General features: G+C 42.6%; 1 protein-coding gene across 2 annotated transcripts; it reads left to right on the top strand.

Annotated features, from left to right (window-relative positions):
• Positions 1–310: 310 nt before the first annotated feature.
• Positions 311–16648, top strand: CDCA7L (cell division cycle associated 7 like). Of its 2 annotated transcripts, none has more exons than XM_072153834.1 (9): positions 311–475; positions 8627–8743; positions 9029–9349; positions 10736–10804; positions 10883–11062; positions 12254–12385; positions 12976–13125; positions 15398–15534; positions 15918–16648. In XM_072153834.1, exons 1-9 carry the CDS (start codon positions 449–451, stop codon positions 15946–15948), a joined length of 1164 nt encoding a protein of 387 aa, XP_072009935.1. In that variant the 5' UTR covers positions 311–448; the 3' UTR covers positions 15949–16648. The 2 variants fall into 2 exon arrangements, with proteins under 2 accessions (XP_072009935.1, XP_072009934.1); XM_072153833.1 differs by having other exon boundaries at positions 312–475; positions 10880–11062.
• The last annotated feature ends 81 nt before the right edge of the window (positions 16649–16729 follow it).

Here is a 16729-nt window from a genome sequence, read left to right as displayed (position 1 = left end):
TTATTAGTCCATCTGTGAGGTGTTACATTGTGCTGGCATTATAATGGGGGGCAGAATAGTGTGAGGGTCATTATACAGGGATCACTATGGCCATTTTACAGTGTGGGGGCAGAGCAGACTATGGGGTATTCTGCAGTAAGTTACATCAGGGGACATCTGTGTACCGCTATTTGGGGACATTATAATAAAACGCCACTTCTTTTTTTTTTTGGGGGGGGGGGGGGGAGGGTGAATCTACTCCTCGTTTCCTCAGTGTTGTTATGTATGAGGTAGATGCCATGTCTGTGGTATCAGCCCTCCTATATAGTGTGTGGCGCCTCTCACTGTGGGGGCGTGGCTGCTCCTCCCCTGGCTCTGAGCTCTGCACCACGCGGCTGGCGGGGAAAGTTTACAAGACTTACACATCTGTACATAGTGTACCACACCTGGACTCCCCCCAGCTGCCGCCATGGACTCGGCCACTCCTGCAGGACAGGTGAGGAAAGCCGGGCCCGTACTGATAGCGGCTGAGCCCCGGGCCGCTCCACGTGTATGAGCAAGGGGGATGGGGAGGCTGCTGCGGGTTTGGCGCCACGAGAGAGGAAGCGCTCAGACTATTGTAACGTTATGTGCACGATCCACGCATAGTAATACTCAGCCATGATCGTGCAGGATATATGTGCTGCTGCAGCTGACATCTTGTATATTTGTTGCTTATGAGTGACCTCTACATTATCTACTAGACCTGGCTGCTTATGAGGAGTTTCATATAAAGTTCACACATCCTCTTACTAAGGATCAGTAATAAAAAAGATGTTTTCTTGCAGGCGAAGATTCGTTCCAAAACGCACCAGATTTGGGTTGTGTTCACACATTCAGCTTTTCAGATGCAGTTTTTGAAAGCAAATACAGGGTTGGATCATAATGGGTGATAACATACCATTGAGAGGATCTGTTTCTCCTCCTTTTTTTTTTTTTTTTTTTTTTTTTTGACATCAAAAACCGCATCTGAAAAACTGAATGTGTGAACACGCTCTCCAGGTGTGATCACAAGTGGTAATAAAGTTGCATTTACATACGTAAGTACGTAATTTACATACGCAGTACTGGTGCCCGGGGCCCAATTGCATGCGTCTTGAGGCCTGCACAAGAGTTGCATTTGTAAACGCAACGCTAGCGGCACGTATGACTGCACCCTCGAGGTTACCCTACACCAGGGGTCCCCAAGCTTTTTACATAGGGGGCAATTCACTGTCCCTCTCAGACCGTTGGAGGGCCGGACTGAAGTTTAAAAATAAAAAATATATAAGAAATTCCTTGAAAACACAGAGCTAGCGGTACATGCGACCGCATCTGTAATACACTGGGCCCCCCCCCCTCAATTAATTATTTAATATACTGCACCCCTTTGTGAACTTTTCTTTTTATTGGCCCAGTTAATGAATTAATTGGGTCAATGAATTATTAAATATGCTGCCCCCCCATTAATTACTAGACTGCCCAACATAATTAATTATTTCCTATGCTGCCCCACATAATTAATTATTTCCTATGCTGCCCCTCATAATTAATTATTTCCTATGCTGCCCCTCATAATTAATTATTTCCTATGCTGCCCCTCATAACTATTAATTATGAGGGGCAGTATAGGAAATAGTTAGTTATGAGGGGCAAGCATAGGAAATAGTTAGTTATGAGGGGCAAGCATAGGAAATAGTTAGTTATGAGGGGCAGCACAGGAAATAGTTAGTTATGAGGGGCAAGCATAGGAAATAATTAATGGTGGGGGTATATGAAATAATTAAGAGGGGCAAGCATAGGAAATTAACTATTTCCTATGCTGCCCCTCATAACTAATTATTTCCTATGCTGCCCCTCATAACTAATTATTTCCTATGCTTGCCCCTCATAACTAATTATTTCCTATGCTGCCCCTCATAATTATTTCCTATGCTGCCCCTCATAATTATTTCCTATGCTGCCCCTCATAATTATTTCCTGTGCTGCCCCTCATAATTATTTCCTATGCTTGCCCCTCATAACTAATTATTTCCTATGCTGCCCCTCATAACTAATTATTTCCTATGCTGCCCCTCATAATTAATTATTTCCTATGCTGCCCCTCATAATTAATTATTTCCTATGCTGCCCCTCATAACTATTAATTATGAGGGGCAGTATAGGAAATAGTTAGTTATGAGGGGCAAGCATAGGAAATAATTAATGGTGGGGGTATATGAAATAATTAAGAGGGGCAAGCATAGGAAATTAACTATTTCCTATGCTGCCCCTCATAACTAATTATTTCCTATGCTTGCCCCTCATAACTAATTATTTCCTATGCTTGCCCCTCATAACTAATTATTTCCTATGCTTGCCCCTCATAACTAATTATTTCCTATGCTTGCCCCTCATAACTAATTATTTCCTATGCTTGCCCCTCATAACTAATTATTTCCTATGCTTGCCCCTCATAATTATTTCCTGTGCTGCCCCTCATAATTATTTCCTATGCTTGCCCCTCATAACTAATTATTTCCTATGCTTGCCCCTCATAACTAATTATTTCCTATGCTTACCCCTCATAACTAATTATTTCCTATGCTTGCCCCTCATAATTATTTCCTATGCTGCCCCTCATAATTATTTCCTATGCTGCCCCCCACCATTAATTATTCCCTATGCTGCCCCTCCATTATTTCATATATTAGGACAGCCACAATGTTTCTACTGCTGTTTAAGAAAAAAAAAAAAAACAAAACCCTGTACTTACCTCTGGCTCCCGTGTCTTCTTTCTTCTGGCTGCTGCCGGACAGGAAGGGGTGCGCGGCCGCGTGATGACGTAATCACGCGGCCGCGCATCCAGGTTCAAGGAGCGATGTGCGCTGGGGTTGTATTCCGGCCACATCGCTCCACCTGCAATAATAGTGCTCGAGTGGCCGTTTCCGGCCGCATCGAGCACTATTCAGTGACGGGCAGGAGCTTCCTGTCCGGACGGACGGAGGCCCCTGCCCGACTGCTGAAGACCGTGGCCTAATCATTGACTCTACTGGAGCGCCAGCCCAGGCGCCCCAAATAACAAATCCGGATCTGGGGGCTCGGCGCTGAATGGGATGGGGGCCGGATAGAAACGGTCCGCGGGTCGTAAGTGGCCCGCGGGCCGTAGTTTGGGGACCACTGCCCTACACAGTCTGAGGCTGGATGAATTTGGCTGGTCTCCGATTCTCACATGATAGCTGCAGGATTGTTGTAAATCCCGCAGCCAATACTCTTCACGTGTAGTTACCGGAAGCCTGTGTTCAGACGTCGCTCTTGAATTGCATTTACAGACGCTGCTGCAAGGGGTTCACAGTTTGATTTTCATATCATGTCCACAGGCGTGAGGATTGCAATCTGACCGCCCGGGACCCCACTGATAACCACATTGCACATCCCAATCCCACAATCAACTTTGGAGCGGAAAGTTGGGCTTGGGTTGTGCCGCTCCTTACATTGTGGACACTTATCACCCCCTTTTTGGCGTACAAAGAGATGTAAAGCAATAATTTGCATGTTTTTCTACCATTTCTGCAAAAAGTTTTGTGCAAATGGAGTTAATCGTCAATTGATGAAAAGGGGTTGGACGGTCCCCTACTTAAGGACAATCGAGTTACAGGCCCCTAGTTACAAAAGGACCTCTGGATATTGTTAAATGTCTGTACTTTATCCTTAGGCTACAGTAAACAGAGGACCTGTCACCCATAAAAAGTAAGCAGCCCTTAGTGCTAAAACAGGCGCACTAGAAACGCTGGACCGCTATCCACCGCGAAGCAGTCTGACGTATTCATGAGGGGGCGGTGTTAGAGACTGTTGCATGGCACGTGGCAGTCACCCCCAGCCTATGGAGTGAGAGTGGTGGTCTGGGGAAGAAGCAGTGCCTCAGACCGCCCCCCCTCATGAATACACCGGTCCACTTTGAGAGCTTTTCGTCGTTTCCAGTGTACAGCGTGGCAGTGTTATAACCAAAATGAATGCAATCGGTACTTAGTATCACACTTTTTCATGTAAACATGCAGATTTGGGGTACATTCAGAAGGCCAGAATTGTGACCATGATCGGGCCATACCTATTGCAGCCAGATCACACTCACCATAGAAGTGTATGGCTCCCTGGTGTATTACCGCACCGTTACCATGAAGCTTGTCTGCCTATGGGGAGAGGAGTCCTGTGCTCACCCAGGGTCCCTCCGGGCACGCGAAAGGCCATCTGAATGAAGCCTTCACTTTATTGTGGATCAGATCTACAGCACAAATTGCATATTATATTGTAATAGTTACCACTACAAGACATAGGACGAGTATGCGTATCCTGATTAGCAGGTAGGTAATAAAAGTTTATTGTGCCAGCTAAGAATCTAAACATTAGAAAGACCTTTCCCTATATCCTTCTTCCCCCCATATTAATTGAAGAGGTATTAGCAATGTTTGGAAATCTCTTTTAACCCCATAGCGCAATAAGACGTACCCTTACGTCTTACTGCGCATGGGGGAGTATGAAGAGGGCTCACAGGCTGAGCCCTCTTCATACTCACCGGGCATTTGCTTCATAATGAAGCAAACGCCCGTCGCTAACACCCGCGATCGGTGCTTGCACCGATCGCGGGTGTTAACCCTTTGATTGCCGCCGGCAAAGCTGCCGGCGGCATTAAAGAGCCGGCGGCGCGTGGGCGCCGCCATCTTGGCTCCGATCGTCACTCCCCGTGACGTCACCGGGGAGCGGCGATCCGTTGCCATGACAGCCTGGGATCACACAAAGATAGTAGATAGTATGCAAAATCCCCATATACTGCCATACTGTAGTATGGCAGTATATGGTAGGATCAATCAGACAACCTAGGGTTAAAGTACCCTAGGGAGTCTGTAAAATAGTAAAAAAAATAAATAAAAAACAGTAAAAAAAAAAAAATTATATTAAAAAAACATAAAAATTCAAATCACCCCCCTTTCCCTAGAACTGATATAAATATAAATAAACAGTAAAAATCATAAACACAATAGGTATCGCCGTGTCCGAAAATGCCCGATCTATCAAAATATAATAACCGTTCTTCACTGTGTTAAACCCCGTAGCGGAAAATAGCGCCCGAAGTCGCAAATGGCATTTTTTTGCCATTTTGAAAAATAGAAAAAATTCTATAAAAAGTGATCAAAATGTCGAACAGTCCTAAAAATAGAAGCATTGAAAACGTCATCAGAAGTCGCAAAAAATGACACCACCCACAGCTCCATACACCAAAGTATGAAAAAGTTATTAGCCCAAGAACACGGCAAAATGAAGAATTTTTTTTCTGTACAGGAGGTTTTAATTTTTGTAAATGTATGAAAACATTATAAAACCTATACAAATTTGGTATCCCCGTGATCGTATTGACCCAATGAATGAAATAAACATGTCATTTGGGGTGCACAGTGAAAGCTGTAAAAACCAAGCCCACAAGAAATGGCGCAAATGTGTTTTTTCATCATTTTCACTGCATTTAGAATTTTTTTCCCGCTTCCCAGTGCACGGCATGGAATATTTAATACCATCACTACGAAGTGCAATTTGTTACGCAGAAAATAAGCCATCACACAGCTCTGTACATGGAAAAATAAAAAAGTTATAGATTTTTGAAGGTGGGGAGTGAAAAATAAAAACGCAAAAACGAAAAAGGGCCTGGTCCTTAAGGGGTTAAGAATGAATGCTATAACAAAAATTATAATGCTCATATTTTTTGTTCTTTTTGCATCTCCCCACACAATGGAGCAATAACTTATTAGAATTTGCATCATGAATGTAATTCAGAATAGTACCAGTAAAAACTGCAACTCTCCATGAAAAAAAACAAGCCCCCATACTTCATGATGCACACGATGTGAATTACGTGTAGATTTGTTATTAAAATGTCCCTTTATTTTTTTTCATTTTTTTTGTCTCCCATTAGTGCTTCTGTTATTATATCGGTATATAATACGGAAGCTGAAGTGCTGTTTTTTTTTTTGTTGTTTTTTTTTTACAAATAATGGAAGCCTAGTGGAATTGGTGCAGTCGGACACTAACAGAAGCCATTAAAAAAAAAATAACGCAACGGAACCCTTAAAATATACATGATTGTTTTGGTGATAGAAGATGATACTGGAGGTCCAAACTTTGTTATCCACGGGGTATGAGATAATTGTGCTGGTCCGGTTCTTGGTAATGGGTGAAGCTGCTGGCCGAGCATGCTTCCTGCCGCTTCATGCTATAATTTGAGTGTGTTGGAAATTGTCACGACATTCTTATAGACCGGGAATGGAGATGTAGGACATGCGCTCAATCTACTGCTCCATTCACTGGTTAGGACTTGACCTGTGTGCTCGTGATTGGTGGGAGACTCTGCAGTCGGACCACCTCCGATCACACTGGTACCCTATGAATATGGGAGAACAATATAACGTGGTACAATCTCATGTAGAGCACTGTGACCGTACACCGTGGCAAATAGTGGTGCGCTTTCCCTTTAAAACTTGCCTTAGACTTTGGGCTTAGACTACTTGCTTTTTTTGTACTAATAAATATAGACCTCTATTTATGAAGCCTAAAGTAAGAATTTCAGAGTGAGACATTTTAGTTTTGACGGGACTTATGAACAGTTTAATGAGACTCTTGAAAATCATCGAGGGGAGTCCTGAAACGATTTTAATAGTGCTGATGGGGGAGGGAGCCGCCTATTGAAATTCAGCAGTACGTTTTCTTAATTAAAGCCCATCAGTTCCCAGCGATACATAGGGTGAAGTGCGTTTCTCCATTGTTCCTAATCAGTAATTGTGATCCCCTGAAGCTGGCTCCTTGGGAGCAGAGGTGGAAGTAATAGAGGAAACTGGGGGGGGAAATTATTTAGCACATAGTATTCTCAGCGGGGTCACGGCACAGCAGCACAAAGGCTAAAGAGCTAATGCAGTTTCTCTTGAAAGTAATTTTTCATTCTTTGTAAAAATGGCTCGCAGCTCCTCACAAATATTCCTCCATTAAGTCATTAAAATGTTACATTTTCTAGTGCTTCAATTTAACCTTCGAGTGGTGGAAGTAAAATTTCTTTGCAGGTAACCTTAGCCGATCTCCAGTATAACTAGAGGCTTGGATCTGAACCCTGCCGCGGGACCTCTCCAGGTTAGGCAACGAGTATTGAGCACAGAGCTGAATACATAGGGGTAGAATGCCAGCTATGGAAATGGTTTGTAGTAGGAGGAAAATTGATGGGGGGGTTTGTTGTTCGGTTTGAAATATGCATCGGCAGTTCTGGCCCAAAGAATAGAAAGGTCTATATGGTTATGATAGACCAAAATATATAAATATATATGCTATACTAATTTGGTCCTCAAAGTTAGGATGGTTTCACACTTTCCATTCACAGACCGTGCAGAGTCCTGTGTCCTGGGCTGTCCGGACCTGCTGTGGATTACAGTATCGGTGCTGCTGTTTATCAGTAGAGAAGGGAATCCTTGCATCATAGATTGTATCCCACTCTGGACACTCCATGGTCACAAATAGCGTGTGTGGGTCCAATAACTTGATGGACATGTGTCTTTTTTCTCAACCTGATAAACTATGTAACTAGCACCCCCACTGATCAGTAGTTCTCCGCAGCCAATATATAGAAAATAAAACGGGAAGCAGACGGCTCCATTCTCTATGTGGTGGCTGGACGGTGTCCCTGCAGCTCCCGGGACAGCTGATGTGATGTCCTCTTCCTTTCCACTAAAGAGAGGTCCTTTTGTTTTACTATGAAAAACAGGAATTTTACCTCCCTTTCAGACGGGAAGCAAAGACCTACAGTAATGCAGTCCTCTGCTCCTACAATAAATTGTCGCTCAACTAGATGTATACTGGAAGGAAAAGATCCAGATGATGACATTGACATTTGTTAATAAACGCCGGTGTATGAGGAAAGTCCCTCCGCGCTCCTGATGTATCCTGTGACCGGCTGCAATGGTGTATAATAGTCACAGGCTGTAGCGAGTGAGCAGGTCCTGTACCTTTTTTAGTTAACAGTGGGTGGGGTCCCACATTTAACCTGCTCTGGATAGAGCAGTCAATTAATACCATAGGAGGTTCAACATTACAGTAGAATGAACAGATTTATCTTCCAACATTACATGTTGATATATAATACAATATTGTCTAGTCTAGCTTTACACTGTGTAAGGCTTCATGTACATGTCCGTGGCCAGATCACAGGACCCATAGGGGTCTATGGCACCATCACAGTTTGGTGAGACACAACGTAGTCCAGCTGGGTGACAGCGAAATATGGGATGCACCCTATATCTGGCTGAGGCCGTTCAGCTTTCCATGCAGAGGGTAGGCCGAGTAGTGCTCATCCCCTCAATCTTCTCCACCCATTCATGTCCTACGCCAGGATAATGGCCCCGGTGAAAACACAGTTGTGCGTACATATCCTTAGGCTGTATACAAACAGAGGCCAGGGTTGCGCCACAGGACACTGGGGTTAGGTGAGATATATATTTGTTATTTTCATACCCTCAGGGCAAATTACGTAATCTCAGGCACCCCATTAAATTTTAGCCATTTTCTTTGTGTTATCTATTGAACTTTCTATAACAATGTTTTATGCTATTTTGATCTGCAGAAACTAATCTTTGATCCTAAATCCATAACTGAAGAACTACGGGGAATATTTACTGAAGATGGGGATTCGGAAAATGATGTTTTTGAAGGGTTTCCACATCAAGACTTTGAGGATCAGGTAGGACGGACATGGATTCCATTGTACTCTAAATTTATCAGGACTTGTACACCCGTTTTCTGGCATGCAAGCACTGAATTAATCGCTATTACTACGGAAATGCCAGTTAATTGTTTAACCCTTTACGTCACTTCCACGGCAAGTGGGCATGGAGGAGGAGGAGGAGTGGGGCTTACGTACTTGCTATAATCTGCGAACCTCAGAACCTCATTCCGTGTCTGTATTATGTCTGATATCCTGATATTTTATGAATTCTCTCTCAACATTTTGTAATTTTAACCTTAGGATATGAGTGAAAATGAAGAAATTCTGTCAGAAAGTGAAGAAATATCCCTCCCACTCAAAAAGAGAAAGTTCGGGCTGCGCATTGCCCTTCAGTTTCCCAACAAAAAGCTTGCAAATAAAGATAAGAAGCCTCCAACTACTGCTACAGTAATGCCAGCGCGGAACAACCGAAAGAAAGCGCCTGTCAAAGGAGAGACTGCAATACCTGAGAGTAAAAGGAAAACCGCCCCAAAATCAGAGGCAGAAAACGCTGTATCCAACCAGGAAAACTCAAATGCCCTGGCCAAAAGAGCAAAGAATATCAAGGAAAATCAAGCTGTGGTAAGTAGCGACCTGAACCGTTCATCTGCAAATAAATCCTGCATCGGATGTAGTCTCATTCTTGTGGCAGGATTTAATAGGTTTTCACCAGAATTGTGTGTTTGTGATAAACTTATATTTTTGGTTTAAAAATACCAGGAAAAAGCATGCTCCAAATACTTGAGCAAAAAAATTCTGCTCAGTAACAAAATTCCTACAGATCGGCCTCTATGTGAAAGGGCACCTACCACCGGGTGGTAGGTGAATGAATGGGACGTAAGGATAGCCCTTTTTGGGCTAATCCTTACGTCCCGGCTATCTTTTTGTAAATTTAATGAGTAGCTGCGCGCCCTCGTCTGAGTCCCCCGGCTACTGCGCATGCGCAGTAGCGCCAGCCTCGGAGCTACGGCCGCGCACCCGTAGGCCTGCGTTCTGGATATTCGCACGAGGGCGCGCAGCTACGAGGAGCTGCACATCGAAGATTACCTGGTAGGCGGAGGAACGAGGCTACTGGGGCGTGGAGTAGCCGCGACTAGTAGCCTCATGTCCGTCTACTCAACGCCCTAGTACCCACTTAAATAAATTAGCATATAAACTCATTAAGGTTTACAAAAGGATAGCCGGGACGTAAGGATTAGCCCAAAAAGGGCTATCCTTACTTCCCATTCATCCATCTACCACCCGTTCTACCTTTATAGGTAGAATCGTGGTGGTAGGTCCCCTTTAAAGGACATCTACCACCACATTTAAGGGAAGTAGACTCACCAAATGCATACTCGTTACCTTAGGGGTGATGGGGGAGTCCTCCTGCCATGTTCCAGCACGGCTGCTAATCCAAAATATAGACTTGTAACTTTATGCAAATGAGCCGGAGGCACTCTCCTCTCAGCTAGCAATGCACCTCCTGGGACGGAGCCAGGAGGCGCTTGGCTAGGGGAGAGGTTAGAACCTCTAGCTCGTTTGCATAAAGTCATAAGTCTATATTTCGGATTAGCAGCTGTGCTGGAACGTGGCAGGATCACTCCCCCCATCACCCCTTAGGTAACGAGCATGTGTTTGGTGACAGTCTACCCCCCCCCCTTAATTAATGTAGTGGTAGATGTCCTTTAAAGGATATCTACTACACGAATGCAGGACTGTAAACCAAGCACACTGACATACTGGTGTGACTGACATACTCTGGCAGAATGTGCGTTTATTTTAGCTTTATATGCCCTGTGTGTTGTGTGTGGTGTTTTTTTTTTTTTTAACATTTTTAATTGCAAATAAATATTCACTGTTTAAATCTTTCCATCCAAATGACTGGAAATGACTGAGGGTTTTATGTCCCTTAATCATGACCTCTAATAGTTTTTTAAGCTTTTGATCCACAAGTTAACCACCGATTCCTTTTTTGCTGCTTTCCAGCTTGCCCAGCTTCTTGCCGAGCTGAACTCCATGCCCGAACTGTTTCCAGTAAAATCCACTACGCCTACTGTAAGTTGCAAAACATCTGGATGTTATGGCTGTATTAATGTGAAATATGAAATAACTTTTTACTATTTTGTTTAGAAGCAGAAAAAAAACAGCCGTCGATCATTTTCTGAAGGTCCTGTTGAAAGGCGAACAAACCCGACACGCAGCGCGCGGCCTAAAGAGAACTTTGCACTGGAGAACTTTACTGCGTCTGCTTTGCAGTTTGCAGAACATCTACAGAAATATGGTAAAAGAGCTTTCAGGCGCACCTTAAGTGATGTAAGTATCACACAATACAAATACTTCTTCTTCTATAAGGATATTTTTACCCAGGGCAAAACATGCCAATAACTGGCTATAGACAAATATCAGGATAGTCTCCGACACTGTACACACAGACTGTTCAGATCCTCCACACACATTCTGAGGGAGATTTATCATTTCTCCGCCAGTTTTCTTGATGTATGGGTTGGCCACTATCGTTCATCAGCGAACGATAAATCTCTAACCATATGAAAATATGTATAAGGCCTCCCAATCCTCCTTTAATGTAAAATATTTGGGGATATAAGGATCGTGAAAATCTGAATTCCTGGAATTTTGTTCTCTCCTTTCATTTAAGAAGCACTTTATGCCAAACCAGTTGTGTATGGAAGAGTCGAGAAAGATCTAAACATTGCTCAGAAAACCACTACTGTCTAGTGTCTTTACGTTATGTTTGTTGATTTGAATCAAGAAAGTCTACTATTATGGCCCCTTCCACAGTTGCGTTTTTCACGCGCGTGTTCTGCGCATGCTTTTGACGTGCAGAACTTGCACTGCACTCTGACCCATTGTAATCAATGGGCTTTTTCAGACTTTCAGCATTTTTTTTTTTTTTTCACGCAGACACACTGAAAACTGATTGAACTCTGATGCAAAATGTCAGTTTTTCACTGACCAAACCCTGATCGCACCCTGACATGTTCTACAAGTGTGGAAGGGGCCTAACTCTCCTTTAAGACCAACCATACCATAGAGCAGTGGTGGCGAACCTATGGCACGGGTGCCGGAGGTGGCACTCAGAGCCCTTTCTGTGGGCACTCAGGCCATCACCCCAGGACAGAGTTCACCAAACAGGACCAAACCCATCAAAACATCCTGCTGTCCCAGGCAACTTGGAGAGAATCTATAATGAAAGTCTGAATTTGCCCTTCTTCTTTCAACTGTATTGGTGGCCTCAGGCGGTCGATACAATTGAAAGAAGTGGAAGAACAGGTAGCAATAAGTTACTGCTTAAAGTGCACTTAACGGTAAATAAATGGATTTTGGTTGTAGTTCGGGCACTCTGTCTCTAAAAGGTTCGCCATCACTGCCATAGACTGGTGTTTGTATTCAGATGTGTTTTTTTTTTTTTTTTTTTTTTTCCCTTTTTATTTGTATAGTATAAGAACCTTAAATTTTGAAAAAATTTCTTCTGGGGTTTATTAGGAAGCTCGTGAAGAAATTAGAAAACGAAGAAGAGCATCAAAAAACAACTCTCGTGCTGTGGAGGACATTACAGAAGAAGAGTTGGAAAATGTTGCAATAACAGTTAAAGACAAAATTTATGACCAAATCGCGGTAATTCAGAATGCTTTATTTTTTATGTTCTTCCTAATTCCTGGGTCCTTCTTCTTTTGGATATTTGACTTGTGATATGGTTGGAGTCTAGTACATCTAATTCTCTTCTCCCTCCTGGAAGTTTGTGACATCAGAGTTCTTGGAGAAACTTCATGGGCCTAGTTCACATCTCAATCTGGTCCTTGGTCTTTCCAGTAACTATACAGAGATTAGGTATAATGGCAAGACTAACTGAAGTCCTGATGGAGCTGTGAACTGGGCCTTGCAGAAAACAGCCTCTTCTAAATGGGGGAGATGTCTTTTATTTTTTTGAATTTGTTGTATGCAGAACTTGAGTTTTCTGCTCCCTTAGGTGAGCTATAGAACGTTATCCCCTCTACCATCCATTAGTAATATCTCATTATTATAATATATATAATATTTTTTTTTTTTTTTCACAGCCATGCTGATATCTGGTGTGGAAATCTCTATTTTTAAGTTTCAAGTTCTTTGTAGCAGGATTTTCTGCAGCCTGAAGCAAGAGGCTCAATTTGCCTCATGGCTGGTGCCCCCCTTACTTTATGTTAATTAACCCGTTTACCCTCTTTCAGGGAAGCACATGTCACCAATGTCGGCAGAAAACACTGGACACAAAAACTTACTGCCGTAATCCTGGTTGTGGTGGTGTCAGAGGACAGTTTTGTGGACCATGTTTAAGAAATCGCTATGGAGAAGATGTGCGGGAGGCACTTTTGGACCCTGTAAGTAGCAAAGTCAATAGAAACAGGAAAAAAAAAAAAGTTTCATATTCAATATCTAGAGCTTTTACTATTTAGGTTTTATTTCTTAAAACCCCTTTAAGTTATTTTGAGCCAAACCCAGTAGTGTTATAACACACAGAGCAAGTGCAAGTCTTTCCAGCAACTGTACAGAGATGAGGTATAATGGAAAGGCTGCCACCACTCCTAATAACCGAAGCCCTATCAGAGATGTGAACTGGTGCACAGATTTATCAATCCATTACCACCAAATTCTTTCCGAATTTTTGGCAGAAAAAAAACCCCTATAATTTCCTCGCATTAGACTTATCTATGGTTTTTAGACACTTTTGCAAGTCGTACGAATGGGCCTGTACAAAAACTATGCACATGTGCATAGACTTAATATCGAGGATTATACAACTGATTTCCCTTGTAATATCCTCATTTATATGTTAGAAATGTAATACATTCTCTAATTCACTGTTATTAACAAAAATGCAGCATTTCACAGATACAAGTCCAACCTGTGTCTATCAGTCCTGCTGTACATAATTTTAGTTGCCCCTAGACACAACCCTTTAATTTCTGACTTGGGCGCCATCTTGGATGAGATTGTGTGCAGATGAGATTTTGGTCTCGGTCTCTGAGCCTGTAGCCCCGCCCCCTGCAGTCCTATTATCGGAGCTCAGAGACTCTCACTGATCACTTCCTGGCAGGAGATTGTGAGGAGAGACAAGCTACAAGGAGATAAGTGCCTGGCTCCACCTTCCCCCGGATCACTTATCTGTGAGACTGAGAACACAGATGTAGCAGCTGTGTGCGTGTTGGGCATCTAATGGATATCATGTATCTCTGATCTGTCTGATCTCTCTTTCTATGTGTCAGGATGTTAGTACAATGTCAGAAGCGAGATGAAAGTCTATATACACCTTTACCCTGATAATGTAACCACATTGTCACCCGAAAAAACTAGATGGGTCATAATGGGGCAGATTTACTTACCCGGTCCATTCGCGATCCAACGGCGCGTCCTGTGTGGAGGATTCGGGTCTTCCGGCGATTCACTAAGGCAGTTCCTCCGACGTCCACCAGGTGTCGCTGCTGCGCTGAAGTTCATCGGAATGCACTGAAGTACACCAAGCCAGGCTGGGTGCAGGTAAGCGCGTGTCCAGCGACACTTTTTTTTTTTTTTCTTTTAAATGCGGCGGTTTCTCTGAATCCGTCGGATTTTTTTCTCTGCCATGCTCCCCCCGATTTCCGTCGCGTGCACGCCGGCTCCGATGCGCAACAATCCGATCGTGTGCGCCAAAACCCTGAGGCAATTCAGGGGAAATCGCCACAAAACGGAAAAATTCAGGTAACCCGCCGTAAAAACGCGATTCGGGCCCTTAGTAAATGACCCCCAATGTGTCTGCTTAGAGAGGCCCCGCCCACACCCTGGGATTTTGCAGTGATCACTGAGTGATAGGAGCAATAGAACTGAGTAAAATGATCTTTATTGTGTTAAGGGGATTGAAATGTGAGAATTTTCTTTCATGGGAAAACCCCTTTAAGGCTTCCTTTGACAGAATAAATTCAGGATTCATGTTTGGCATATGTGTAGATAAGACAAACCTGGATGTAACCCATCGACCCTTGCATTCATGTGTCAGTCCCCTTGTGTCGAGAGGACAGGTGTTTCTTCGTGGACTGTAGCATGTCGTGTAGGATATCGGGTAATTTACCAATATACATTTATAAATAGTTCTCGACTTTCTTGATATGTGAAGCAAAGTCTCCTGTCTTTTACCTCATCAGACAATCATTCCTGCCAATAAAATGGCGGCAGATTGAGGGTCATGTGATCTCTAACTGGCGATTGTCCATGGAGAGATCACATGACCCTCCATCTGCAGCCATTTTATGGACAGAAATGTTTGGCTTATAAGGTAAAAGACGAGGGACTTCTTCACTTCACATATCAAGAAAACAGAGAACTGTTAATAGATGTATATTGGTAAACTACCTAATATCCGGCCCTACCCATGCTTACACGCATTACAAAAAAAACACGAGGTAAAGTGGCTAACCCCTTTAAACAATGCCGATCCCTGCCTATAGAGCATGAGCCCAGCCATTATCCGAATGCTGTGTACTTCTCTACATGACTTGGGATGTTTGCACTGCTGTCAAAAAGCGGGTTTCCAATGATTTGGTGACTAGCCTTAAATGATACCGTCACCTTTGTAATTATAATTACATATTCATATCCTGTTTAACTCCTTCTCCATAGGACTGGATTTGTCCTCCGTGTCGAGACATCTGTAACTGCAGCTACTGTCGTAAGAGAGATGGACGCTGTGCCACGGGCATGCTTATTCACTTGGCAAAGTTTTCTGGTTATGACAACGTCAAAGAGTATCTTGAAAGGTGAGCAGGAACCCCAGATGTACAGGAATGATGAAAATATATCACCAATGCAGTTCTTTCCAATATGATAAAGTTGTAAGAGTCTCGTTCTACAGTGATTAGCCTTTATTTACAGCAAACATTCAACACAATAACAAAAAGTTACTAACCCCTTCCACAAGCTAATGCCGCGTACGGAGCAAGCCCTCTCCATACTCTTGTGAGCTGAGTTCTGATCTGAGAATCATCCGGTCTCTACCATTTCTATTATTTAGTCACTTATCATATTAATTATAATACAGTAATAAATATTTGAAAATGTGTTACATAAGTCTAGATAATGTTATCTAATTACATTTTTACACACGCGTATAAAATGACATGAGGTTTTTTTTTCTTTTTAGTTTACAAAAACAACTTGCGGAAGACGACTGATCTGTACCTTTAAGGAAAGGCGTGAACCAAAGAAGGCAGAGTATACGGATGCACTGGGAAGCAATGTGCGGGTCCACCAGACTAGCTTGTATACTGTGGCCTTCTGTTATGTGTTCACCAAGCTTTTCTATCATCACAGCGGTTGAATGAGGTGATATTTGCACCTTATTTATCAGTTTCTCATGTTCAAAGTTCCTGATACATTTCTGCAGTTAGATCTTCTCTCCTACAGAGTTATTGATGTTGTTGTGTAATCCATATATTGTTCAATAGTGAGAATCTACAGCAACAAGCTCCCGAGGCCCTGACTGTATTGTATACGCCTAGACTGCTATATTCTACTGTAATTTAGAGGATTTTAACAATTTGTAGTTTGATTTTAATCCCATGCAAGTTCTGTGCTGCTTGATGTAATAACTGCAACATTTTGATTCCTGTAGGATTTTTGTATCTGCAAATTTTTGTATTTTCCTCTTTATCCTTATGGATATGACCTTCTGTATAACCTTTATGTTTACTGTAAATGCTTTAATACTTAGAGTTTTACTATATTTGTATAATTTTATATGTAATAGAGATGATTGACCGTTTATCTGTATCCTGGACCAGTTTAATTCTTCTTTGGTCATTTTTTTTTTAAAGGGATTTTAATAAAACCAGTATATTCCGCCTGTACTAAGCTCTTGGGCAGGTTCACATATTCCAGTTCTGGACTCAATTTATCTGTTAGTTTTTAATACAAAACAGTTATAATTTTCTATCTTTCTTTGAAAAGTATAGT

This window comes from Engystomops pustulosus, chromosome 5, assembly GCF_040894005.1.
Source record: "Engystomops pustulosus chromosome 5, aEngPut4.maternal, whole genome shotgun sequence".
Taxonomy (NCBI): domain Eukaryota; kingdom Metazoa; phylum Chordata; class Amphibia; order Anura; family Leptodactylidae; genus Engystomops; species Engystomops pustulosus.
The sequence above is the reverse complement of the archived record's forward strand: the minus strand, read 5'-3'. Positions and strand labels throughout refer to the sequence as shown.